We start from the raw sequence: 26,873 nt of genomic DNA, 5'->3' as shown, positions 1-26,873 counted from the left end.
GCTTTAAGTACACAGTTGGACGGTGTGACATCATTGTCAGGGGGAAAAAAAGCCGATTTCTGTTCCACACACGAGGATGTGAGGACACTAATGGCCACAGAGGAATATCATGAGCGCCGTCTAAGAGGAGGCTGCATTATTTCCAATTACGCCAGCGCGTCTTGTGACTACACGCTGTCATCATGGGATATCTTGACCAGCACAAAGAGGCCCCTTTGAGAGGAGCAGCGGGATGAGTTTACATGTTTATGTCGCTTTGAAATGCCCCGTTCGCCTCACAGCTCTCCTCCTGGTGACTGGTTAATGTTTCAAATGCAGCGTTTCGAGTCAGAAAGGTGCATCGGCAGAGATCTTTGTGTGCGAATGATAGAAACAGTCAGACAGGATGGGTGGCGGAGGGCTGTGCTATATGTGCTCGTCGGCCCCTCCCAGCTCTCAAACCGGACGGAATCCCTTCGTTCTGTCAGAGCGACCTTCTCCGTCCACATATATCATCCCGCTGCGCTCCTGACGTTACCGCTCGCCCGCGCCAGAATCCACGCTGGATTAAAGGTCAAAGATCAAATTCAATAACCTCTAATGGAACATTTGTAATAAGTTGATTAGCTCCTGACGGGAAAATAAATCTGCCGACCGGGGCGGGTTTTCAGGTCACGGCCACACGGGGGCTGTCCGACGTACGCTGACTCATTCTCCCCTTTCTGTTTTCCTCTCTGCTGCTTTCAGATGCTGGAGCCGAAGGTGGATGCTTCATCGTGTGAGCTGGGAGGAGTAGCAGGAGGCCGCGGAGGCGTGTGCCTCCACCTGCCCCCCCGCAACTCTGAGGGCGAGGAGAGCAGCCTGTACCCCTCCAGTCCGTCCGAGCCTCCCACCCTGGGTAGCCCTCACCCGTCGGAGCCCCTCACCCCTTTGGATGAGATCTACATGCCCCTGGGAGGCCTGGTTGGATCAGGAGAGCGACATCGGGTGCCTCCGACGCCACCTCCTTCCACTGAGGGGGAGGACTCCAAGAGTGTAGAGGAGATGGAGCTCTGGAGGGAGCTCAGGGATGGGGAGTGCAGGAAAGAGGAGAATGATGAAGAGGAGGAGGAGGAGGAGGGCGAGTATATGGTCAGCAGGAAGAGCCCGGGCAGTGAGGAAGAGGAGAAAAGAGCAAAAGAGGAAGAGGACAGAGAGAGGGATGAGGGAGATGTCAATCTGAGCCTGGTGGTGTCAAACACGGACGAGGACAACGCATCTGAGCCCCCTGACACCTACGCGCCCCCGTCTTCCTCCTCTTCCTCGTTTGTTATCCCCGAGCTGCGTCTGGATCACTCCTTCAGCGCCGACGCCCTGTCCTCCCCCAACACAGACGAAGAAGAGTACGATGACGAGGACGACGAGGAGGAAGACTCCGAGGAGGAAGATGATGAGGAGGACGACGAGAGCGACGACGCTTACCTGCAGCGGGGCGACAGCAAACGCCGCAGCATGGTGGAGGGCGCCACCTGTGAGAAGCACGGCGGAGGCCGGCTCAGCGTCCAGAACTCCCTCCGCAGGCGCACCCACAGCGAGGGGAGCCTGCTGCAGGACCCCCGCACGCCCTGCTTCACCTCTGACAACGCCATCAACTGTCTGGAGGTCGTGGGAGCGCACAACAAGGGAGGCTGGACGCTCCCGTCCCCGAAAACCCTGAAGAAGGAGCTGACCAAGAACGGAGGCTCCATGCACCAGCTGTGTATGCTGTTCTCTGGGAGGAAGGTAAGCAGACCGGAGAGCTTGACACAAAAACCAACACAGTTACACGACATGCTGTATCAAGTTGGGCCTCCTCCCTCGACATAAGCGATCAGGAGCTCAGACTCCGTTTCCACCAAATTCTCTCTGTAAAAGAGCGACATCAAGCGGTAACAATGTGCAAGTGCACGGTTTTGGCAAAGATGGATTTTTGGAATGTAATAATACTGGCAAATATTCCAATGTCTTTATAAAACAGAACTGTTACTTGTTATCAAGATGATCAAAAATACTGAATACTAAAGAATGAATGTGTTCAAATTACAGTTGCACAGTTAATAATTTTTGAACAGAATTATTTTTATAATTAGTTTACCGCCATACCATTATTTTACCTCCTAACCATTAAGATCAAGTACTGTTATTATTTAAGGCCAGTTAAGTGGACAATAATGGCCATTTCCTGGACTGCTGTGCCTCCAGAGTGCAGGTAGCAGTTACTGTAATTATCCAGCAGAGGGCGACATGCAACACCGTTGGCTCCATTTGCCAGACAAAACAACATCCCATCAATTCTTGCATCACTACTGACTTAAATTTGTCTTAAAAATAAAAATCCATGTCCCGAGATGAGCATTTTATCCACAACACAGGCAGGTTGTATGGTGGTTTTGGTGGTAACATTTTTTAATAGCACCTTGAGCCACATTTCTTTTTTATGGGATGCTTTTATCTATCGCCATAAGAAAAACAGGGAGAAACCCGAAAAGAGACAGTGGCAGTAATATCAGAGCGCCAGAGACATCCCATAGACTTAATGATACACAAATGACAGAGGCGATGGAGTGTGCACTCTGTCATGGTGGTGCATCAATGTGAGCGCTGCTCCTTTTCAGTCTCTCTGGCCTCAGGTCTGTCAGCGCTCTCGGCAGCCTTAAATGGCAGCGAGTGTGAGGAGGAGAGGAGGAATGCAGCAGATGAGGCAGGAGTCTATTTGTCTTGGCAGAATCGAGGATAATTTCACTACCTATTGGCGTCATGGACACATTTCCCCAGGGGCTCATGTTTCCATTGGCTAAGATGACCTGTAGGGTCCTCTTCAATCCGTGCACGTGGTGCCACCATAAGGCACGGCACGACGGGGCCTCGCAGCGTGCGCCTGACCTCTGACCCTCTGAACGTGTCATATGTATTCATGAGCCAGCACGCACCACTCAAATCCACATGCACAAATACACAAAATGAGCAATGTGAGGGTTTAAAAATCTCATCAGTGGCATAAAAATCTAATGATGCTGTTGTGTTAGTGAAAGGCTAATGGGTTGGTCAGACGTAGGAGCATTAAAGACTGAAGAGAAGAGCTCTCTCGTTTCGCTCTGTGGAGCCTTTACTCGCCCTTTACGAGCACACTCTGCACCTTTTTCCTCTCACTCGATATCTCGAGTGTTCTCTCATCGGCTCGGGGAGAAACCCTGAGAGCGGCCGACAAGAGAAATAATCTGCTTTTGTTATTTCTGCCAGAACTGCAGCTGGATTTCACAGATGTCCGCGCTTGCAATAAAAATAAAACGACCCAAAGCTGATAACGGGGTCGTCAAACGGCTGTGACGTTCGGCAGAACGGTATTTTCTTCTTTATTTTTCTTAACTTTTATAGCTATTAAACCAGCTCCACTGAAACGGATCGTTAAAGTTATTATAAACCCATAAATGAGATGAACTGTTCCGCTGATCTGTTTTATTATTCTGCAGCTAATTTAGAGCTTGGGGGGACTGAAACCCTGACTCGAGCCAAAAGAAAGGCTTTAATAAAGATAAACTCCTGACTGTTCTTTCCAATAAGGCTTTTAATCAAACCCTCATCGCAGTTCAAACCCACAAATCAGCCGAACAGCCTCTCAGTTTGCAGCGGATCCTCACTAACGCGGTTGCGACACACAATCTGGATCAGAGATGGACGATTTCGGCCAAAGTGGGCCAAACATCTTGTTTACAGGTCTCGGAGTGTTTGGAATCGGGAATGGCTGCGTTTGAATAGCTTTTAAGATGATGTTAATGTTTTGGTTCGGATGATTTACATTCCTCCGACGTGTCACGAGTTCATATGAGGCGTGGCGGGAAAATGAATCATGTTAGCATGTTAGCAAGCGCATTGAAGTGTAGGGTGAGGCTGGCGCTCGTGTAGGGACGGCGGACAAAGTGACAAACCCTTGAAACAATGGAAAAATAAGTGAAATTATCCCCTGGCTTAAATAACAACATCCAGAAATCTAGGATCTTTATTTAAGGGCTCCCATAATCACATCGTCCCGACTCAAACACACCTTTAGGCTACAGCGCAGCCAAATTAAGGTTCCCAACTAAATTTAATCCTAACAGCTTTTAGCTAAGAATGAATTCGCTTTTCAAAACCGCAACGCTGCAAATGAATCCACGTCATTTAAGATTTAACAAGGGGCCTCAACTCCACAGCGTAAGCCGATGCTAACAGCGGTCGTTGTCGGCGATAAAGCTAATATATGTTTTCTGAATTGTGTGCAAACACAGGTAGGATGAGCATCAATGCTGCCTTAAACATGCAGTTGAAGTGAGTCTTTGAAATATTATTAACGTAGGCAGTTTGGTAATCGACTAAAACATATTAGCCGTTAGCAGGACCCCGCGGCTCCGGAGTGCATGTACCCAGTTTAACTTGTAGGTTAGCATGGGAAAAGCGCAGCACTTGTTTCTATCCTTACTGGAATATCTCACACATGTCACAGAGTGCGAGCCAGGGGCTAATAATACCGAAAGAACTTTATACTGTAAGACCTTCGTGGAAGCAGTTTAGGAGTACCGGGAATCCAGCGGAGGACGATCTCCTCCTTTCACGGCCCAATCTGAAACCAAACTCGAGAGCACGTAGAAGGAGCAAAATTCTGGGCAAAGGAGCGATTTTAATTACGTGTGGTGCACAGGTGGGCGTGAAATCCTGAAACGTGGATATAGCAGTCTTCCAGGACAGCAAACAAGAGTCCAGAGAGACGAGGATGTTTATCTGTTGTGTTTACAGACGTGACAGCTGGACTACAACACATGGATTTATCAACACTTCAGATTTCCTGCGTCGCCTCATGCAAAAAAAAAAAAAAAGTTGGCTCAGATGTTGGATTTAAACTTTTCCACTACAGCGAGGAGAAGAGTGGGATTCGAGCGAGGAGGATTGAACCCGGAGCCGCTCAGAACGGGCACCTCTGCTCTGTAATCCATCACAATCATTGAATAAATCTGAACCTCATCCTGGAAATACCAGTTGAGCTCAACTCTGATGGGCTTTAAAGGCTTTGTGTGTTTTTATTATAAACGGGGCCATTTATTTGGAAAAGATTCATCTCTTTTATGTTTGCATCCTGTTTACGTGTTATTCTGGGATGCAGGCAGGTCCAAGAACATGAGATATGGCTCAGCGGAGCAACTTTGATGAGCGGAGATCCCCGTCTGTCTCCTCAGTTTAACGTTTCCTCCTGGAATATCTCTGTTAACCCCCCTCCCTCAAAACGGGCCCATTTTTCTTTATGTAGTGGTGACCTCTGACCTTGTTTATTACACTGAAATCATTGCGAACATGCACGAGCAGCGCCCGCGGTGCCACGATGTCATTGGCCACTGGGCGGGCGTTGGGATGCTGTCATCTGCCCCAGAGCCTCGCGGCTGGTCCCAGAGCAGATCCAGAGGGGCCCCTTGTTTATAGTGGCGCGCGTGAGCGGAGGTGTTTACAGCGGCCGTTGCCATGGCGGTATTTTGGATCGGGAGCCGGTTGCATAAATGCCGAGAGGTCGTTCCTTGTGTTTGCACGCAGACATTTCGTTTCTCCAGCCCTGCCAGGGCTCGCGCTGATTTTTCGGGAGCCATCTGAGCTTAATAACGACTCTCCGATTCGTCAGGATGCAAAAATGCCGCGTTTTTCGCTTGGTACTCAAAGTAAATTAGGCTGACGATGATTCTCCAGTCTGGACTGGGCCGTCCCTCCTGAGCCCTACTGGATTACTTTGATGTTTGAGGTCCCTGGTGCAAACATAAAAGCATCAAAATGTCAAAAATAAGCTTCTGCTACAGCGCAGCCATGACACACAGGACACCACTATGGTTCCAATCTGTCTTTTTCCATTAATAAACACCAGTTGCAGCGCCTGAATCCAGCCCGTTTCACCTCCTCGATCATTTTCGCCCATTTTTAGAAGCAGTTCTCAGCTCCTGGAAGGCTGCCCCCCCCTTCCCCCCAGCGTTCTGTCTGCAGTATAAAAGGCCCGATCTGATAGAAATGAGGAGAACGCTCTGTGCTTCAGCTATGTGGCCCACATCAGTGCAGAACCCAAGAAACCCAAATGCATTTCCAGCAGTAAAACGCTGACGTGCAGAAATGGCAGCTCAGAGGAGGGGGAGGATTTCAGCCACTCACGAACCGCTCTTCTAATGGACTGATTTAGCGCAACCTCGCATCATTTATTCCAGAGCATATGTGAAAGAGTTACATTATTCAACATTCAAAGTCATTTAATGCACATGTGCTGCATGTTCTCTTTAGGAGAACTCACTAAGGACCCGCACGCTTTAATAATTTTCAGCCAATAGCTTTATAACTTTAATCTATGCAGCGGTTTCCTTTTTAATTTTTTACATTTAAAAGCGTGTTTCTAATTGTGACACTGCGCATTTCTGAGAGGGCAGCGATGCGTTCAGTGCTGTTTCTTTTTATTGTAACTGGGACTCGAACTGGAAAAAGGCTGCGCATAGTCCAGATGCTTTGGTGTCCCTCCACAAAGAGGCCGGCACGTATTCCATCACGGCTTGTTTACTTTGAGATTTTCTAGGCGTGTGTGCGTGTTCTCGCATTAATTACAAAATGAGGACCACAATCTTAATTCTGCTAGCGAAGTGGGGACATGATAGGCCTTTTTCTGTTCCCCACACCTTCAAAGGAGTTTTTAAGGGTTAAGACATGGTTTAAAGTTGAGGTTGGGACAGGCTTTAGGTCAGGGTTAAGGGGGTCAGGCAGGATGGTTAGGTTAATGGCTAATGTGTTATGTAGATGAAAGGCCCTACATAGATAGAGAAGCCAGAATGTGTGTGCACATATTCCAGTACCTCCTGCTTCTTATGTACTTAATGTGTGTGTGTGTTGCATCCTTCTCTGGCAGCCAGATTTGGAATCTGGTCCCTCCAGCCATGGTTGTGTGTCTCAGGCTGTCGCTCTGCTTCCCTAGAAACCAGAACTTTGTTGTGGTTGCTTCTTACAGATGGCAGCCTGGTAGCACACGCATGTCGCAGCGTTTTAATACTTTCAGCCGCTCCGACAGCACAGGCGCACAGCTCGGCGCTGCAGCGACGGAGGAGCAGGAACTGCTTGTAAATGAACTGCATTTTCAGCCTGAGAGGTTTGGGAACGGCACTAAAATAAGCGATCCGTATCGTCCCACTCTTTGGCACTGTTCCTTTTGGGTGCAGAGAACAGTCGTGTTCGTGTTCTCGGTTCTATCTCGCAGATTATGCAAACTCAGAGGCAGCCAAAGAAGGTTCAACGCAATGGAAATTCACTCGCATCGTGGCTGCTTCCCCTTTATTTTCGAGATTCTAGCACCAGAGGCGTTGTGTCGCAGGACTGGATAGCTGTGATGTCACAGCCTGGCAGTCGTGACATCACGCCACACGGCTGGAATGCATGTCGGGTCATACCTGCAACATGTTTCCTATTTGCGGCGGGGAAATGCAACCACTTTGACGCCTGGTGTGACTTTGAGGCTTTTGTTGTGGCAGCTGATCACCACGTATTTGCTAAGACCCTCGTAAGCCAAGCGGCGAGCCGACGCGATAATAAAACGAAGCACGCAGCACACGCCTACAGCGCACCGATGGCAACAAGATGCCACGGCTTTGAGTCAGGACAGGACAAGAACGTTGCTGATGAAGGTTCCCGGAATCTTCGTGGTTCCATCAACAGTTAGTGTCATTTTGTCATTGCACAAGTCGATACTGACGCTAACAGTGCGTGTTTGCGGTGTCTAAACCCCAGAAATGCTGTTTTTAAGCAACCGGAGGAAGTGGCGACGCTTCGCCTGTCTTAATTTTACACGACTGGTGCGAACAGAAATCAGAAATCAGAAGATCCAACAGTGAAAACAGTGTTGGCGTTCAAAGAGCTGCTCTAAGATGGTCTCTTAGTTACCATCTCATGACACTGGAAGATGTTATAGAGGAAGCAGGCATCTCTGCGGGGTGACAGATAACACACACACACACACACACACCCGCACACACACACACACACACACACACACACACCCTGACACACAGGAACTCCTCACATTTCTATCTTTATGAGGACTTTTGCAGTACATTACCCAGCTCCTTAACCTGCCCCTAATCAGCCCTAACCTGAACCCAATTCTACCCTCACCCATGTCTGAAACCTCAAACAATCCTTTGAAGCTGATGGCCCCACTTTGCTAGCACAATGAGGATTTTGGTCCTCAGTATGGAGTAAACCTGATCACACACACACACACACACACACACACACACACACACTGATTACATTCAGTTTATAACTACAAGCTTATTTGACCCAGATGTTTCCTTTTATTCATAAGTGAAGTTGGAAACACATTTTGTCACATAAATAGGAACAATGAACAAAACCAAACCAAAAGCATGCAATTTTAGAAGTTGCACAATTACGCATCAAAAGCAATGGTAAAACACACCAGTTAATGTTTTCTCTGAGCTCTTATGAAACAAAAGAACCGTGAGGGGAAAGGACCGACTCTGATCTTTGGTAAACACGCAGCATCTCTGCTGATTTCGGCGGTTGGATTTGGGACATTTCCCTCAGGATTCTCTGCTTCCAGCCCAGTTTGTACCTTTCTTGGAAGCCCACCCCCTTGATATCTTGTTTTATATCCTGGTCTTTATAAAGCCTTCAATATCTCCTCAGGGGCCTCTCAGAGAGAGAACGCACATTTGTCCTTTAGTGGATGTCCATTTTTTTAGTGTCCCTCATTTATTTAGCCACAAATGGTTTCGTGTGACTTTGAAAACAAACTGTGTCAGTCGTCTAATACCTGACTCAAAACATAGAAGAAGAAAGAAGAACAATAATAGACTTATCATTTTTTTTGCTCCCTACATGGCTGTGTATTTATCCAGGAACTCAGAGTCCTGGGAAGTAAAACAACGGCTCCAACTATCTCAGTTTCAGACTGCAGCTGGACAATCACAACCCTCTGAGCCATAAAATCGATTTAATTCTAGATGATCTGTTGCCAGCTCAGGTTTGAGCTCAATAGAGCCAACATATTAACAAGCTAACATAATTCTCTTCAGATTCACCCATATCTAATGTTCAGGACACATAACTGCACCGACATCTACCAGAATCTGTGCTGAGCGGCGTTTTATAAATGCTACTGGTGAAAGGTGCGTCTCCGCTGCAGGAAGTGGGTCATTTTACGGGGCCATGGCCGTTGGTGCGTGTCTCCACTGCAGGAGCCTTCCACGAACGGCCATTTCCAGGACATTTACCTAGCAGGCGCTGCTTCTCCACCATCATGTACACGGACACATAAACCAGAAACCGCCTGTTTTGTGTTATATTTTGGGATGAAAAAAGCCAGCGCACACTTTTCTTCCAATTAGAATGTCTCTTCTTGCCCCCAAATCAGCGACTCGGGCTCAAAACGCAACCTGACACCACCAGCAGCGCCGCACAATGTCAGGAAACGGGTGTCTGACGCAGCAACAATCCACATCTGCCCCCATGGCGGAGGGGAGGACTGTTTGGGTCCCTTCCACGTTGTTCAGACGCCAGCTTGTCAATTTGTTTTCACATAATGTTTCTGGTGGGGGGAATTTAGCCTGAGGGAGGGGCGATGAAGAAAAGCAGCCGAGATTGGAACGGTGGGAAAATACACAGAGGCCAAGATTCATTTCAGCAGCTCTGAGGTTTCAGGTCGGCGGAGTCCGAACGTTCCTGCGGCTAATTGTTAGGGACCTTTTTGGAGAGCCGGACTGTGCGTTCCCACAAGTGTTCTCAGTCTGCTGGTGCTATAAATCCTGCTTCACTGATCCCCACTGGGTTGGAAGCCAGAAGAATTTACTAGTTTTGTCCTCACACGTGCACGTCAACATACACGAGACTGTAGGTCAAAACATGTCTGACACACACGTGCAGCCTGGTTATCTACAGCCCTCCGGGGGTCTAGTTTTGTGTGGTCTTTGGCAGTTTGACTGTTTTTCTCTCACTGTTGTCATTCAGACTCGTGTGTGCAGTTAAACACACACACACATACACAGAAACACACGCGGCCATGTTATTTTTAGCAAAGACTCAGACCTTTATGCTTCACTGGCCTTTTCCACGCTCCGTGTGTTTTGTGTGGGCCCCAGGTGGGGGTCTTAATGTTAGAACGCTCTCAAAGAAACACAGTTACACTGAAAGTGGAGAACGTTATCTTAGCACATTCAACAGTGGTTTCTTTATCAATTGATGCAGCTTAACCGCACCAGGTTGTTGAGATCATAAAAATATTAACGTCCTCCATTACAACTGTGCACTGTTTGTGCACATGTCAGTAGGGCCCTGTTGCGGTGGGCTGCATGCTCCGCATTATTGTGCGCCGGTCTCGGCAAACACATCTCACCACTTGTGTATTGATGCGAAACATCCCGCTGGAACATCGCAGCCAGGCGCGAATGAGCGTGCTCCCTTTACATGTTGGCAGCGAGCGGAACAGTCCAACCCCGTTTGGTGTGATTGAGTCGTTTGCTCATCTGATTGGCCTTGATTAATCCCATCCTGGTGGGTCCTCAACAATGCTGATGTGTTAATGTGCTCAAACACAACGTGGGCTGAAATTGTTCCGTTTGAAGGTTACTCATGAAGTTTCCCGTCTTTTAGTCCCTGGTTCTTGCCCATGAAAATGGAGGCTTAGGTGCATCCCGTATCGTATGAAGGAAATGTGCCAATATCATTCTATGCAGGATGTTAGGAATCTTAGTGCGCCCTATCAACCGATGTCACACGAGTGCTAATGCAACATCAATGCAACACGTCATTAGCTTATAAAGCTATGCCAAGTCATTCAGATCAGCGATAATAACCCCCTAAATACCCTGTTTGTGTCTCGCCCCCATCAAACAACAGCTCTTGCCTCTAGCTTCTTTATTTTTAGTTGCCTCCTACATAACATGCACCCGCTCACCTTTCCCCCTCAACTGTGACATTATTAAAGCCCAGAGAGCATCGGCGCTTCCTCCAGTTATACTCGGCTCTGAACGTTGAGGAGAGGATTGTGCAGATATTCCCTAATCTGGGTGCACGGGCGCGGGATTAGAGGCAGTGCTATTATTAAGAATAAGCCTGAGGCAAATTCCCCACGACTTGAGAAGTGACCATTAAACAGAATTTAAAGACAAATGAAATCAGATTAGCGATGGAGTTTGTTTTTAAGGAAAAAGATGTGGGATGTGATAAAATCCAGCTGAGATTTGATTAAGCTTTAACACATTCCTGAGTGGCAGAGGAAATGACCAGGGGCAGAAAGATGCTTTAGAATTCTCTTCCTCTAAATCTATTCCTGCTTCATGGCACTGCCGCCCGAGTCACATCCTGTTTTCTGGCCTCTTTGCAGCTATCGGTCATTTCGGTCGCTAAAACTGGTCGATGCAGTGACCAGGTACAGCGACGGTGCGGAAAACAAGTGCAACAGGAACCCGTGCACCCAGACTCTTATGGGACTCGCCTTGATTGTCTAAATACAATAACACAGCCACAAACACAATGGCGGTGCACACATTTTCCCCGAATTCCTTTACAAATGGGCCAACGGCGACGCGCACGCTTCCACGCCTTTGCCAGAGGTGGTCATATCTGTGTGCACGTTGGATATTTTTAGCATCGACTTGCGAAGAGAATAGAAGCATCTGTTATCCATCATCCTCTCGGAAATGGGGCAAATATTTCATTGCTTGTTTTTAAAAAAAAACTCCTGCAGATCCTGCAAGGATTGTGCCTCTTGACTCACGTCTCACGCCACAAGCGGCCCTAAAAACGCTCGCAGCTCCGTCGCTGATGGAGAACAACAGCTGTGGTCAGACTGAAGTCCACTCATTGTGGACCAGAGAAAAGTTGGATTCCCTCTTGGAAAGGCCGGATTTATCCCATTAATCATACACGTCTAATTCAAACCGCTGCTCTCGCGCTAAGAGAAACTACAAAGTTTAACTGTTAACTGTCGGGTCGCTCGTAACGCTACCCTGAGGTCCTGAAGGTCAGCCAAACTGCCCCAGACTTCCAAAGGTCCCAGTCCCCGACCGGACCATGTGCTACCAGCTGGTATCTCGCTCAGACTCAACCATGTTCCTGTAATACAATGGCTCATTATTTAGAGCCATCAGATTAGAGGAGATTGACCCCTTCCCCACCCCGGAGCCACTTCCCTTCTACTCTTAACCAATCAACGTGGTGGGTTGGCAGAAAGTGTAATGTGAAACCAGGGGTCTGGGCTCCGACTCTTCAAATGTGGGGCACAGTTGGAGGCCAACAGAAACAGCAGTTGTGGTCGTTCACTGTTATCACCTGCAGAATTATTAGTGTTTTACTTCTTTCACACACTGACGGCACATCGCAGACAACCACCCCATTTAGACACACACTTCTGGGAATATGGACTACCAATATGGATTAAGTGGCTGAACTGGACACTACGAGGACTAATTAGCTCTTAGTTTGTCATTAGCTGCTAAAGCTAACCGCATCGGGCCACCACGGCCTCTTTCTGTGTGGAGGGTGGATGATGCAGTGTCTCCCCTTCTTCATCTCCCCCCAGCTGAGCGCCGGGTCCCCCTGCAGCTGCGAGGTCGGCGCCGAAGGAACGAAGAAGAAGAAATCCAAGAACCTGTGAGTATTCAGACTCGGCTCCATTTGTTGTTTCTCTCTGTGCAGATTCTGGAGTTTTGAACTGTGACTCAGTCATTACCGAGTGTGGGAAAGAGAGGGAAGGAGAGGAAGTTCAGTTCTAATAATTACCAAAGCGTTTGCCACTTCTTCTGGTTTCAATCAACGTTTATTGTCATGCTAATTTAATCAAGATGTGGCCCCTGTCAAAGAAGGAACTTTTCACGCCCTCTTTTAACATTGGTTAAACTGTGGACAAACTCATGCTACAGTCAAGAGGGGTGTTTATTTGAGGACATTGGTATACATCCAAAATAATGCCCTTTAATTGTATTTTATTAAGTTTAAGTGAAATTGGATGTAGGTTGACGCCCCTCAGGTCTCGTGGTCGAACGCTAATCAACCTGCAGTTAACTCCCCTGTAAACGGGCTGATGAGTGTGGAACCAAATGCGTGTCCCAGCAGTGTGGGAATAAGGTGTGCGCACCGAGGCTGCTGTTGTTGTTTGTCCGTGTCACGTGCCGCCTCGGCGTTGCGTCAGCTGGCCCCTCTCGCGTCGCCGTCCATCACCATGAAAGCACCTTTCACACCTTTAGGGCAATAAAGCCGCTCAGGCTGGCCATTCTCCCGCCATTTCATCTGTTTAGTCAACCAGGAGATTAGGTGCTTAAGATTCCACAGTGCGTCATTGCTTCTCCTTTCTTGTTTCAGCAAATCAGAAGCAATTGTTGATTTCCCCCCCACGTTCTTGTCCTCTCTCTTTGCAGAGTCCTCTCTCTTTGCAGCCTTTGTTTCCAAAATGTTGGCTGTTGTGAGCCTGTTATTGCTTCTTTGTCCAGTGTTCAGGGCCTATTTTTAGCTTATGTTCCTAAGTCCAGTACTGGGGCAGTAATATACACATTTTAATAAATACGCCCTCCAGCCTGTGTGCGTAGCTCAGAGGAATGCGAATGCAATATTACCCTGCTACGGAAAGAAACCTCCGATGGTCCACCAAGATGGAAATTAAATTATCCCCCACATATGTTTGGAGCTGGTATATTACTCACAGAGCATGTGGAACAAGTAGATCTGTCCCTGATAGTATCTGACATCCACATCTTGTTGCAGCGCAGCAGCCTCCAGAGCCTGAAGGCAGCGTTCTGCTGCTGTCTGTCGGTTTGCGGCGGTTATTCTGCTTAATGGCGGGCCGTTTAAATGAAAGGCATCCCAATACACACATCTTGAATACTAAGAGTGTGGTAAATGGAAACCTGTTTTGGCTCAGTGGCTCGGTCTGACGGGCCATTAGATCTCTCACCATTCGAATGTGCTCCCTGTTCCCCCACAGAGGACTGAGAGCAAGACGCACCTCTTCTTAGGTCCGGCGATACTGAATCTGGTTTCAGCACAAGCTGTTTCCTTCTTCACCTTTGTCTCCAGGTGTTCTTCTTTTAACCCTCAAAGCAACGGGTCTGTTAACAGTTTGGGCCCCTTTGTTGTCTGGCCAAATGCCCTTCAAACCGGAGCAATAAAGCCATAAACCTCCAGAGAGTCATACCTTCAAAAACTTGAGCTCACAGTCCTGATTTATGTCTATTCTAACTAACGTTGGCATTTTATTCACCTACCAAACCACTGGTATAAAGTCAAAGCAAGAAGTAGACCCTTCTTTGCAGTTAGGATGATATAAAGGGTCACATTTTAGCATTTTATGCATGGTGGAATTTGGCTAATGTTGAGCTTTCTCGCTGAAACTGGTGCCTGCATTTCCCACAATGCAACACAGCATTTTGACACCAGCTTTAGGCAGATATTAGATACATACATATTTTCTTCCTCTATGTGCCCGTTATAATGTGTTTGAAAGGATAAAACACTCTTCCACAGGGATGAACTTGACCACTGCTCTTCTTCATGGATTCCAGACCACCACCCACCATTTAATCGCTTAGAAAAGCAATTCCTCCATCCCAAAGCTCCCGCCCAGACTCCTGTTGGAAGGAATCCGTCTTCTTCTAAACACAGAGCAGTGATGTTGGCGAGTCACAGGTCCGCCTTTTCTGGACCCCTGGGACTATATTAAGCTCCACTAGAGCCTCTCAGGGTTTAGAGGAATGCGATTGTCAGACAAAACCGAGGACCACGAGCGCGAGCAAGCCCCACATGCGCTTACATGCAGTCAACGTTCTACCTGCGCAAAGAGATCCTGCATACAAACCGGCACCCATGTTCCCCACCATGGTTGATTTCTCAGAGAAATACCTTGAAAGGTAAGAACGGCGGCCGTGGCGGTGGGTGAGCGGATTCATCTGCTCTGCCGTGATCGACGTTTAAGAAGAGCCGGCGGAGCGCTGCGACCTCCACTTGCATCTCATCATGGAGAAGACGGCCCCCGGAGGGCGAACTATTTTGGAGAAAGCTGCTCCCACTTCTAACTTAAGGCTGCCCTTTTCTTCCTATTATATGCAGCCTGGATTTCAGGAATAGGGTCGCTCATGTGGTTTTTGTGCCCAGGAAGGTGAGCCTGCTCAGAAATGGAGTTCCTATTTTTGTCTTGATTGAGGGAGATGGTGACTGAGAGGGTTATTTTTACACACAAAATAGGACAATTCCCTCATTCAACAGATCTTCTAGGAAGGTTAGTTGCGTGCCGTGTTGCAGCGCATGTTTCCTGGAATCTTTTGGCGGTGAGAACAGGCCTGCATGCATACAGTTTGGCCCTCATAGCCCCACGCAGAGTCCGTCAATGTATATTGTGTCCTGCACCCACGCATCCTTCCCAAAATATAGAGAAGACAGATGGATGGAAGATGAAAACTTTGCTCAGCTTGATCTGCTGTTCTCAACCTAGTGCTGAGCTGCAGATGACACAGCTCAAGCTCGACTGCATGTAAATGTCATCCAAATGACATCATTTGACTCTTGCTTGAATAGTTTTGTGCTCTGCAGTTTGTCAGCCCACTGTTCTCCCCCATGCGCACCCAAAGCCTTTCCCTCAGAGTATGGCCTACTTTTCTGAACACTAGGAATAGCCAATGGGACGCTATTAGCCTGTCTAATATGAGCTGAGCAAATAGGGAATAAAGAGTACGGAAACCTGCAGATAATTACGGAACTAAAGACCTCTTGTCCCCTTAGTCAAACACACAAGATCCTCTGTTCCATTAGCAAACACTTGCAGACATTCAGCCTTGTGTTGATGCTAGTGTGGCAAACACATGCTGTATTTAGCACTTTCAGGGTTCTGTATAGTGTACATATTTGAGTGACAGCATTTTAAATGACAACTTTTTAATCCTCCACCGAGCATGTGCCACTGTTTTAGCAGATTGGGTTAAACGAATGGATCGTGGGATGCAGCAGATTTGCTGATTTTGTTTGGTGCTGCGAAGCTGTCAGATGGCTCAACTCAGGAGAGAAACGCTAAAGACCCAACTTTAAATACAGTAGAGGGGCCATTAGCACATAAAGAACAGAGGTGCAAAGGAGGCACATGAATTCATGGCTGTTTTGGCTGATTTAGGGTTAAAAGCCACATTGAAGTAGCTGTGTGTCTCATAAAGCTTTGTTCAATGAATGTGACTTTTTGGAATCCAAAAGTTGCAGATAACTGCTCAGATGATAACCAATGTATGGAAGCTATGAAGCTAATGACTGCAGAGGTAGCTTATTTCAGCTAGCACTGTAAAGGAAAGTACATAAGTAACGACAAACAGTGGCTACACATTATATTGCATCCACCAATGCTGCTATAAAGCTAAAATGTATGCAATATCTGTTGACACCCACATGGTGGCAGGCTAGAAACATACATTTAAAGTGACAGTTACTGTCGCTTCATGACCATGCAGTACAAGGCACACAGCAAAAAAACAAAATTTTGTTGCGAAACATTGCCTGAGCTGCAATAAAAAGAAGGCTGAGATTAATTTATAGGTTTATTCTCCTGTGCTGGTGAGATAGGGGCTTTCTTGGGGTGAACACATGCTGAGCCCTAATTGCCTCCAGCTCAGTCTAAAAATAGAAGAATCTAATGAATCCTGCTCAGATGTGGGTTTATTCACCAGCAAATGTGGCAATTCTGTGTTCTGAGAGTTTTCTCTTGTTACCATGACAGAGAGCCCTGAGCCCTGCTCAAACCTTATGCTTACATTTAATCAATGGATGAATCATCATTCCACCAGTCAGTGTGCATGTACATTCATGTTTCTTCAAGTCAATTCTCTGAGCCTTCACTTTGTATCGGGCACATCGTATTGGATTTTCAAGGATGTCTTCAGCTGCATTCATAATGTTACTTAATGTATTGAGCGTTACTATGTACCTGTGGGTTTCCACAGCAACACATCAGTTGGCTAAATGTAGGATCGTTGCTGGACAAGGGGACTTTTCCAACAGCTGGCATCAAAGCACCCGCGACGTGGGCTTCTTAGTACCACGTACAGTATTGTGCTACCTTGCAGATGTCTGTGCGTCCCCCGGCGTGTCTATTACTGGAGGCAGCGTTTCCTAATTTGGGGGTGGACGGGCTCACCCAGGAGGGGGGGTCCTATGCTGACAGTGGGACAGCTTGCAGTGATTAGAACCAGCGAGCTCACGCTTCCTCCCTGCAGTATTAGCGGGCCAACTAATCCACAGTGGAAATCAAAAGCAGGGACTCAGGAAATGGGTGTTGAGTGAGGTCACGTCCCACTGAGGCAGCACGTGCTTCAGGTCGGGAAAAGCCAGGACAGGTACCTCGGGAATATGGGAATATGCAGAATTAGCCTGTAGAGTCTGCCAGGTTTGAGGGTCTTCATGTATATGTGTGTGGGGAGGAGGGATTTTATAAAGAGGGGTTAAACGTTTAAGACGGGCAGTCAGGGGAGCTGTTTTTACCGTGTGGTGCCACTGGTGACGGGACACAGTGGAAGGGTGAAGAATTGGTCCCGGGCCTAGGTCAGCTCCTCGCAGCAAACCCTGTGGGTGCACCAAGAACGGCGTGATGAAAGAGAGGAGTGAGGATTGAATCTCTCTCCTCCTCCTCTTGCACATCCGTTCAGTCCCTGTTCAGGTACCTGCCAGGGACGCATCCACAGGAAGGACTGTCAGACGTGTTTCACCGACAGGAGGACAGGAAGCGTAACACCGGCCGTCTTGGAAAAATTTGCGTTGACCGGGCGACTAAAATGTACCTTTGTTTTTGCTTTTCGGGCGTCTGTTGGCTTGATTTCATTGGAATTGGATTTACTGAGGAACTTAAGCGATGATTCTCATGCTTTGGATTGTTTAATGTGGACTTTGGATTTGGATTTAACACACTTCCGCCCTTTGTTTTTTTTCCCCCCTTTTCCTTTCGCACCCATTGTTTATCCTTATTCCAACTTTCTCCCATCCTTTCCTTTCCTTCTTTATACACACATCCATCCCCTCCTTCCCTCTCTGTCACTCAGGGCCAAAGACATGAAGAATCGACTGGGTTTCCTACGGAGGAGGAACGAGTCGCCGGGAAGCAACTCAGCCGGCAAGATAGACAAATCCATGAAATCCGTCAAGTAAGTGGCCACTTCCTGGCAGCATGTGTGGGGGTGTGTTTGTGTGTGGCCGCATTCCGGGTCGGGGCTCGCCACAGCTCACGATGACCTGGCCTTAGAAGTCAGACACCGGGGCAGCGACACTGGTGGGGGCTTGAGCAATGTGTGTAAAAAAAGAATGTTTACCATTGGCCTGTCTGGAGGAGGGGAGTATTTATTATTTTAAAGCAATGTTTCACAAAATCTATGAATTAGCATCACTAGGAGCATCCATTGGTTTATTTATTGCAACGGTTTTGATGTGTAGGCTCTTCAGTGGTGATCTAAACTGTGCCTGAATTTGATTCAAAGCCACACGAAATTTGGCCAAATTGGGCCTCGGCCACAGAGTATAGTGAGCATGAGGAGAAGGATGAGATGCAGTAGGGGGCAGACCAACACCGATGTGCCGGGTGGGAGGTCTCTAAACCTGACAACAGGCTGCCATTGGCCAGCCGGAGCCCCTCCTCTCCCGCCTCCCAAGTCCCATTCAGCAAGATTATAAAAGCCTCCCCCCAACCAGCCCAGAGCAGATAGACTCTCAGTGTTGTCGTGGCTCTGCGAGGCAGGAGTGAGTGTGAGGGGGGGGAAAGAACCAGCAGACACAAAGTGGAGGGGAGCAAAAGGAGAGAGAGGACATACCCGCTTCGACGTGTTCGACCTCTCTATCCAGCAAAGACCGAACTTCTGCGGATGGGTCACACAATGAGAAACCTGGCTGAGATGGGCTTGTTAAAGAACCGCTCTGCTTTTATCTGCAGGCCCACCCCCGAAGAAGCACTCAAGTGGGGGGACTCGCTTGATAAGCTGCTGACACACAAATGTAAGTTGCTTTTACCTCCTCTTTTGTCATTATACAGCCTTTGTCTTTGGTGTCTCTGGTGCATAACGTGGAACCGGGGGAGGGATTGATGCATCTGCTGGAACACATATAGATGCAGGACCTGTTGTTTATTGCAGCAAGTTGTTTTTTTAAAAGTTAAATCCCCACACATCCCTCCCCAGAGAACACGCTCAACCTACAAGCGTGTGGCTCTTCTGGATTCCCGTAAATCATCTTTTATATTTAAGTCCCGGGAATGCAGCGCGCCGATGCCGAGCCAAAGCTACATCTGTTCCTCATTCTTGCTTCACTGGCCTCCGTTCTCCTCTTCCCCATTTCCCCCCTCTTCCACCCCTTACCTCATTCCTGCTGAATAGAATGAGGTAAGGGATGAGAGGCTGCATACTTGGGGCCGATCAGCGTGGGTGATTCATGGGAACGGAAAGGTGCAGACGGTAGCAGTGGGTGGACGCGGCTTCCTGCCATTCTTTCTCATGGATGCCTTCTTCCGCGAATCATTAACTCGACTCGGTCTCTAAGACGGCTAGCCCTTTACCCCCGACGCCGAAACAGTAATGTCATTCTTCATTCACGTGTGTGTGTCCTCGGGGGGGGGCTGAATGGCGTGGAAAGACCGGGTCAGGAGTATCGCGTAAAAACTTGAAAATGCGTTGTTATTTTTATGTGTCATTTTATTCCAACCACATGTCCAAAAAAAAAAAAAAGCTCATTGCAGAGTTATTTCAGGCGTTGAAACTCCAAGGTGGGGTTGCCATGGCGCTCTAGTCAACTCTCCTCTTGTTTTTCCTCCTCCCTCAGATGGTCTGGCAGCCTTCAGAGCTTTCCTGCGCACAGAGTTCAGCGAGGAGAATCTGGAATTCTGGCTAGCATGTGAGGAATACAAGAAGATCAAGTCACAGTCCAAGATGGCCTCCAAAGCCAAGAAAATCTTTGCAGAGTACATCGCCATCCAGTCCTGCAAAGAGGTCAGTGGGAATGTTCCAGAGAACTGCGCACAGCTTCTGCCGGCTTTTCCCAAGGCTCACGTCTCCCCGTTATCTCTCCACAGGTAAACCTGGATTCCTACACCAGAGATCACACCAAGGACAACCTGCAGAATGTGACGCGCTCCAGCTTCGACCTAGCGCAGCGGCGGATATACGGGCTGATGGAAAAGGACTCATATCCCCGGTTCCTGCGCTCAGAACTCTACTCGGACTTAATCAACCAAAAAAAGGCCAGCTCCACCTCGACCTCATCCTCATCATAAAAGACCCCAGAAAAAACAAAAACCCAACCAGAACACTGATGATGGATAAAGTGCAGAAGGCCACAGAAGCAGGCGGGGGGGTTGGGGCGAGGGTGGGACGTGACGTTACTCGTATGCCTTTTTAAAAAAATATTCTTCACGTGTGTCCGTCATCCCATCCGCTATGGGCTTTTTTTTGTTTTTTGTCACCCACGTCATGGCGTGAGAGGACGCAGCAACGCAGCGGCACTGCAAAGGAATGTAGTTTACACAGTTACAGGGTGAATGGATGGATGAATGGGGTGATTAATGAATGGGTGAATGGACGGGCGTAACTCAAAACACGGACGCCCGTCGGCCGGGGCCAGAGCAGGAGCTGGACACTTTGTCTAATCACTGTTTTTTGGGTTTTTTTGCTTTTCTTCTGTGTTGTGTCGTCGGTTTTAGTGATAAAAAAAGAAGGGTTTCATCAAAGAAAACCCAGCAGACATGAAGACAGTCCGGTACTGTTTTGTCACTTTTTACCTTAACCTCCGCTTTTCCTCCACCTCATTCTCCGCGAGGCCACTTCAGAGCTGTCGGTACGACGCAAAGTCCTTTTTTTGTGTGTGTTTTATTTTTTTCAACAGGGGAAGGGGACAACGAACGCGGCGACGTGCAAAAGAACGCTAACGCTCCTGTCTAACACCTGCGTCACGCTCAAGCCTCTTTAAACAGCTTTCCTCTCATTTCATCCCACTTCGGAAGATACTGTGAGCGGTCGACAGGGACAAAAGGAGGGGGGTGCGGGGGGAAATATGAAATATAAAGCTGCAGAACGGACTGGAGCTGTGATGTGAGACAGATGTGTCACTCTCACGTTAAAAAAAACAACTTTAAGTCGCATTCAGAGCCAGTAAAGGAAAACAAAAAAAAAGACTTCCTGTCTCCAAAGACTGCTTCCAACGTGGAATGAAAACTCAAGAAGAGACACACTAAACAAAACCTGTGCAGCCAAGACATTTCCTTTAACATCGTAGCTCATTGTGGACTAACCGAGCGAGCGTTCTCAGGACATTAACCCGACCAGTTCCAGCTTGGTTTATCTCCTCAGCTGTTTCTGTTTTTCTACACACTCACTGTTTTTATATGCTTTAGGGCTGCAACCTGCACTCCTTAGTTCTCTGGAGCAATACACAAAGCATTTGCTTGTTTCCTGTTCAGAGGGGTTTAAAGTAAAAGCTTCACGTTGTAGAAAGAAATTTGCCTATTTATTTAGATGAACTTGCTGGATGCTCCTGCAGGCACCTTCGTCTCCTCTAAAGCACTCAGCTAAAAGCTCTCACTCTTCTTCTTTACCACCAAACAGGTCCAATGCTGTCCTGAACTTTTAAGTGCAATATTTTTTTTGTTCTATTTTTTATTTTATTACAATGTTTTGGTTTTTTCTGTTCATTTATTTGGATCATTTAAAATTTTTATGAGGAAAGACGAAAGGCTTGAGCTCTGTATTAACTTAATTTGTTAAGAGGAGAAAAACAATGTAGAGCTATAAGGTTGAAGTAAAAACGCAAACTTTCAAGAAACATAAGTAGTTTATTGAAATCTAAGCAAGTGATTCTAACTGTGTATTAACCCCAGCAGCAGGCAGCCGGGGCTGTTATGGTTGTAAATATAATTCTTTAAGAAAAGTATGTGATAACACATTAAAAATAATAAAAAATAATGGAGAAAAAAAATGTCTCTGCTGGTGATGAATGCGAGCCAGCTGTGTCTATGTAAATACGAGAGACTCAAAACTATAAGATGTATTGTTAAACAAACAAACAAAAACACAGTAAGCAAGGGCGGGTTGGATCCGCTCGTCTCCCTTGGACATACACTGCTTACATAAGGAGTTTTCTGAAATGCATTTGGTCATTTTCACTGTTTACAATTCAAAATGCATCTCCTATTATAGCAACTACCAACAGTAGAGTACATGGTGTCATTGCTAATGCTAAATAAACCACCCAACTGATGAAGGAAGGTCTGTCTGGCTTTGGAGTTTTATTTACGCTGCACTTCCACCCAGCAGATATCGCCTGACGAAGATAAGATAAGGAGAACCGATAACAGTGCAGCAAGCAATGGTTGTGTTTGTCATGGAAGAGCCGCTCTGCTCATTTATTACAACCTTTCCCGCGTGCAATTAGGTCCAAGATAGCTTCATAATTATGATAAATATGACATGTTGCATCCACAGGTCGCTCGGCTAACTGCCTAGCATTGGTCTCGCAACACTGCAGACAGTCAATTATACATAAGTAAAATATGCTTTTTTTCTAAACTGTTGGTTCCTCCCTGTGCGTTTGGACATGGAGGAGACATAAAAACCCGCTTCGCAGATCAAAACCAAACTAAAATAAATGCGGCCGCACAAGGGGAAGAAAAGCGTAGGCCGAACTCAGACCGTCCGTCGGGGAAACTGTGGCTGAAGCAGTCTAGGAATGGTCAGGCAGACGTGTCTTGACCCCTGTCTTGTTCTAAAAACAAGCGTGTGTTTGAGACACGGGGTTGACTTGTTTGGGAGGAATGTGCGGAAGCAGCTGAAGTGTGTGTTTTTGTCTGTTTGCAGAGCTCCATCGAGACTGTTGGAAACAGTAGTAAGTAACAGCCTAATCTTCTTAACCAGTCACCATCTGCTTTGACAGACACCATTTCTTTTTAGGATTGTCCTTGGTCTCTTTATCTCCGGGCCTGTTTCCTCCCCGCTCACCACGTCCTTGTCCTCAGCGCTTATGTGTTTTTTTATCCCCTCCAAACATTCGTATTAAATGTCATACAACGTGGGCTCCCATTCCAGCCGGACTCTTTTCCCAAATCTTTTTTGTTCAAGTTTCCTTCCTCCGTAATCTCTTAACGGTATCGCAGCGACTGTCATTGTTTTCAAACTGCTGCTGCGCGGCTGCCAGACGGCTCCCATTTTCCGCAGCGCTGTCCCCGCTGTCAGTGTGACGGGTATCTGAATTTTTGTCACCAAGATATGGAACAAGTTGTACTGTTATCTTGAAGGACAGACGTGGTTTGTCGCTGGGCTCTGTTCTGCACAGATACTAATTATATCACTTGTGCTGGGATAAAACATTTTCTTCTGAAGGACTATTGTGGTCTTAAAATAAGGATTTTGAAGTTTAGCAGAAGTGTTTAAGTGATATGGCATCATGGATTAACACAGTTTGGGTCTCATGCCTGCAGAAGCTTCTGGAAAGTCTAAAAAAAAAAAGCCACATTCACATTTGTAACATTCCTCTTTCTTCATGCCTCAATCAGATGACCTCAGACAGGAATAATAAAACTGGGCATAAAATGATGCATTTGAGATCTATTTTTAACACTCACAAGACTTAAACAGAGAGTCATGGTGAATTCAGTAGGAGTTCCCCTCCAGTCCCTCATCTCTGTGTGCATCTTAAGCTTTGATTTAATCCTTAATTCTCGGCCCACGCTTCCAATTTGCGGTGGATCCTCTGAATAAAAACACCCATGAGTCAATGCATCTCTGTATATTTTTAGACCTGTATCTGTGTTTGGGTCTCCTAGTTTCATTGATAATTCATTAAAAATAAAAAGAAGCGAACTGAAATGTGTTCACATGTCTTAGATTCTGAGCATAAATCTGAAAAACGAGCTTCTCTCTTGAACAAAACTGTTAATCATGTCTGTTTGTTTTTAGAATTTCTTAGTATATTTTTTTGCAAGATGATTCATTTCTGTCACCCATGTGGTTTGAATAAAATTCAATTTCATGCAATTCAACTCTATTTAAAGCATCTGTCGTGATAGCCTGAACCCCTGAAACAGGAAAAAAACTCAGGTAGAAACCTTGAGCAGGGCCAGACTCAGGTAAGGGAACTCCTAGCTTTATTATTTGAGATGTAAGTCTAGAAATGTTGCTAACCACTGCTGGGTGCCAAAAATAGATTTCCTAAATTTAAATTTTCCTGAATTTATAAACCACAGAGATTTGTCCCAGTATATAATGATAACGATCTGGTGATTGTGGTAAAAAGCAGAACATTATCGTTAAAGACATTCTGAGCGTGCTAGTGGGCTGATTTTTACAGGCTAGTTATCCATTTTACGCCCATTTTCTGCTTGTTTTTGCACAGCCTTTGTGTAAGGACCACTCGGTTTCTTTAACGTCAGGAATTGTTGGATTAGAGGTTCTTCAAACTTCGCATTAATATCACAAAACCAAAAAAATACCTTACACAGCTGGTTTTTGTCTGTTCGATGACATCTTAAAAGCCTTCTGTGTCTTTCCAAATGATTTCCATGTTAATTTAATGTATTCCGCTTCTTCAGCTTACGCCAAAAAACAAAACAAACACGTTTATTAATCAATTTCAATTTCTTATAACAATACTGGCACTTTTTCTCTGCTTTGACCTTTAAAGTTGATGTTTTTCCCTCGTGCTTCATGTCCAAAACCCATCAACACACTAACCTCAAAAGGGAAAAAATCACACACGTTTTTCTGTGCAGAAAACGGCTTCATCAAAGAAATAATGAAAAAAAAAGCCATTTGTTGCGCAGAACAAAACACTTTAAATGATGAATGTAAGTCCTCTGGCATTAAGCTCCAATAATGCACTTCCTTAATAGGATTGTAATCAGTCAAAAAACCCCACTGACCTCATCAGAGTTACAGGCTCACCATGAAGAAGCCACACCATCCACAAAAATCTGCCTCTGCTGATGTTTGGGGGGAGACACAAAGGGAGATAATCATTTATCAACCACCCCGCTTCAGAGTGGGGATGGGGAGAAAATGCACCACCAGTGTGGCCTCGTTCATCGCGTGTCATTTCATCCTTGTCTGATAAGATGTTTCTACACTGTTGTGACAATGTTTCCTCCTCCTGCTTTGCTCCGTCGCTTGTGTGTTAATTGGCAGCAATGAGCCATTAATGAGTGTGTGTGTGTGTGTGTGTGGGGGGGGGGGGGGGAGCGGAAATGAATCAATCCCGTGATGTCAGCACAAGGCTGCTCTAAAAGCCCGTTTGACTCATGTTCGATTGCAGGCGAGATGTGTTGCATCCAGCATAAACGGAGTGGAAAGAGTTTACGAGCGGCGCCCTCCTCTTAAAATGTTTACTTGGAAAACTCTGAAGGCTAATTGAGAAGGGAGGCAGGGGGAAAAGCTGAAAGAAATGAGAGGCGTCATCACAGGAATGACGATGAGCCGTGACTGTGGGAGATGACGCTCGCGCCCCATTTCATGTGACCGCAAAATCCCAATTTCCTCCCGAGACCGACAAAGAGAGACAATTCAGAAGCACACAATCCATCTCCTCTGTCCTCGTGGGTTCTATCGGTTTCCAGGAAGAGCTGCTGAAAATAAAGGCTCGCATATTTGGGCCGATGTGACGCTGATATTGCGCAGCTCTGAGCTGACATCAAAAAGTGGAAAATTGTTCCATCCACGGAAGAAAAGTCCAGTCTCGGCCCTCCTGAATACCTCTCTGTTGTCCAGGAAATTGGGAAACCTTGTGGCAGCATAAAGAGCGCCACAAATGAGCTGTAAAAAGAGGAAAAGCTCAACGGCCTTCACCTCTTGACCTTACTCATGCTGTCCCGCCACGTGGCTCTGGATAATTTCCAGCTCAGAGGGGCTGCAGGGAATCTCAAATAAGCAGGATTTCGGCGGTCTTGATGGAAGCTGACAGGGATTTACTCTTTCAGTGGGTCCGCAGCGCAGCTACGCTGATATCCACCAAGATGGAAGCTTTTGCCCTTTCAGCCGTCCTTAAATAGAAATTCTGTTAAAGTCTTAAATCATTGAAGGAATTCAGAAAATCTGATCCTCAGCAGGCTCCCCTCAGGAGACGGATTTTGTTTTAAGAAAATGTTTGTCTGCCCACACGGTCTCTTCTTAACTTGATTTCTCACCTTTATTTCTGGTGTTTAGCTCTTCTGCCTTGCCAAGAGGCCATTTGAGACTAAATGTTCCACTGTTGGAGGGCCAGAATGGTGCTCATGCTTGGACTTAGACTCATTCTTCTTCGGGGCCTCGCACGGGGGCCTCATTTTTGCACCGTGAGGGGCCAGAACCATCGGTCGGAGACCCAACACACACACTGAGTTAACCCTGGACGTGAAAGGAGGATTGTTCTGTCCCACAGTGCACCGTTCAGGTATTTCCCAAGAAGTCCTTCACATGCTAAATAGCTGGAATCCCAAGCTACCATCCAAAAGATAAGGGCCACTCCTCTGTTCACACTTTCAGATAGAAAATGTTATACAAGTCACATCAAAGAATAAACAAATGAAATTACATGAAGATGTGTTTTTTGCCCGTGTCCTGTCATATCTGTTATCTAACCCACCATTAATAACAATTGTAATATATTTTATTTATAAGCACCCTTCACAAAACTCAAGGAGGCTTTACAAAAAACACATAAAACAATGATGGATTAAATCAGCATATAGTAAAAGAAAAGGAAGAAAACCTTCTGAAGGCTCTGCTACGCATGGAGCTGAACAGGCTGAAGGTGACCAGGCTGACTGGGAACCAGTGGAGGTGCTGCGGGATCGGGGTGTTGATCATCTGGGCAGCGGAGTTATGGACCAATTGGAGCTTCTGGAGGGGGACCAA

The 26,873-nt window shown here is 46.7% G+C and overlaps 1 protein-coding gene across 7 annotated transcripts in view; it reads left to right on the top strand.

Annotated features, from left to right (window-relative positions):
- The window catches only part of rgs3a (regulator of G protein signaling 3a), a 70,821-nt gene extending 48,563 nt beyond the window's left edge, over positions 1-22,258 (top strand). For all 7 annotated transcript variants that reach the window (XM_057019908.1, XM_057019907.1, XM_057019906.1 and 4 more), the window contains 6 exons: positions 727-1,740; positions 12,578-12,648; positions 18,060-18,161; positions 18,941-19,002; positions 19,822-19,988; positions 20,072-22,258. In XM_057019908.1, the coding sequence (XP_056875888.1) occupies positions 727-1,740; positions 12,578-12,648; positions 18,060-18,161; positions 18,941-19,002; positions 19,822-19,988; positions 20,072-20,272 (1,617 nt within the window). In that variant the 3' untranslated portion in view covers positions 20,273-22,258. The remainder of the gene's footprint in view (positions 1-726; positions 1,741-12,577; positions 12,649-18,059; positions 18,162-18,940; positions 19,003-19,821; positions 19,989-20,071) is intronic.
- Positions 22,259-26,873: the final 4,615 nt, after the last annotated feature.

Source organism: Takifugu flavidus, chromosome 20, assembly GCF_003711565.1.
Source record: "Takifugu flavidus isolate HTHZ2018 chromosome 20, ASM371156v2, whole genome shotgun sequence".
In the NCBI taxonomy this organism is placed as follows: domain Eukaryota; kingdom Metazoa; phylum Chordata; class Actinopteri; order Tetraodontiformes; family Tetraodontidae; genus Takifugu; species Takifugu flavidus.
The sequence above is the reverse complement of the archived record's forward strand: the minus strand, read 5'-3'. Positions and strand labels throughout refer to the sequence as shown.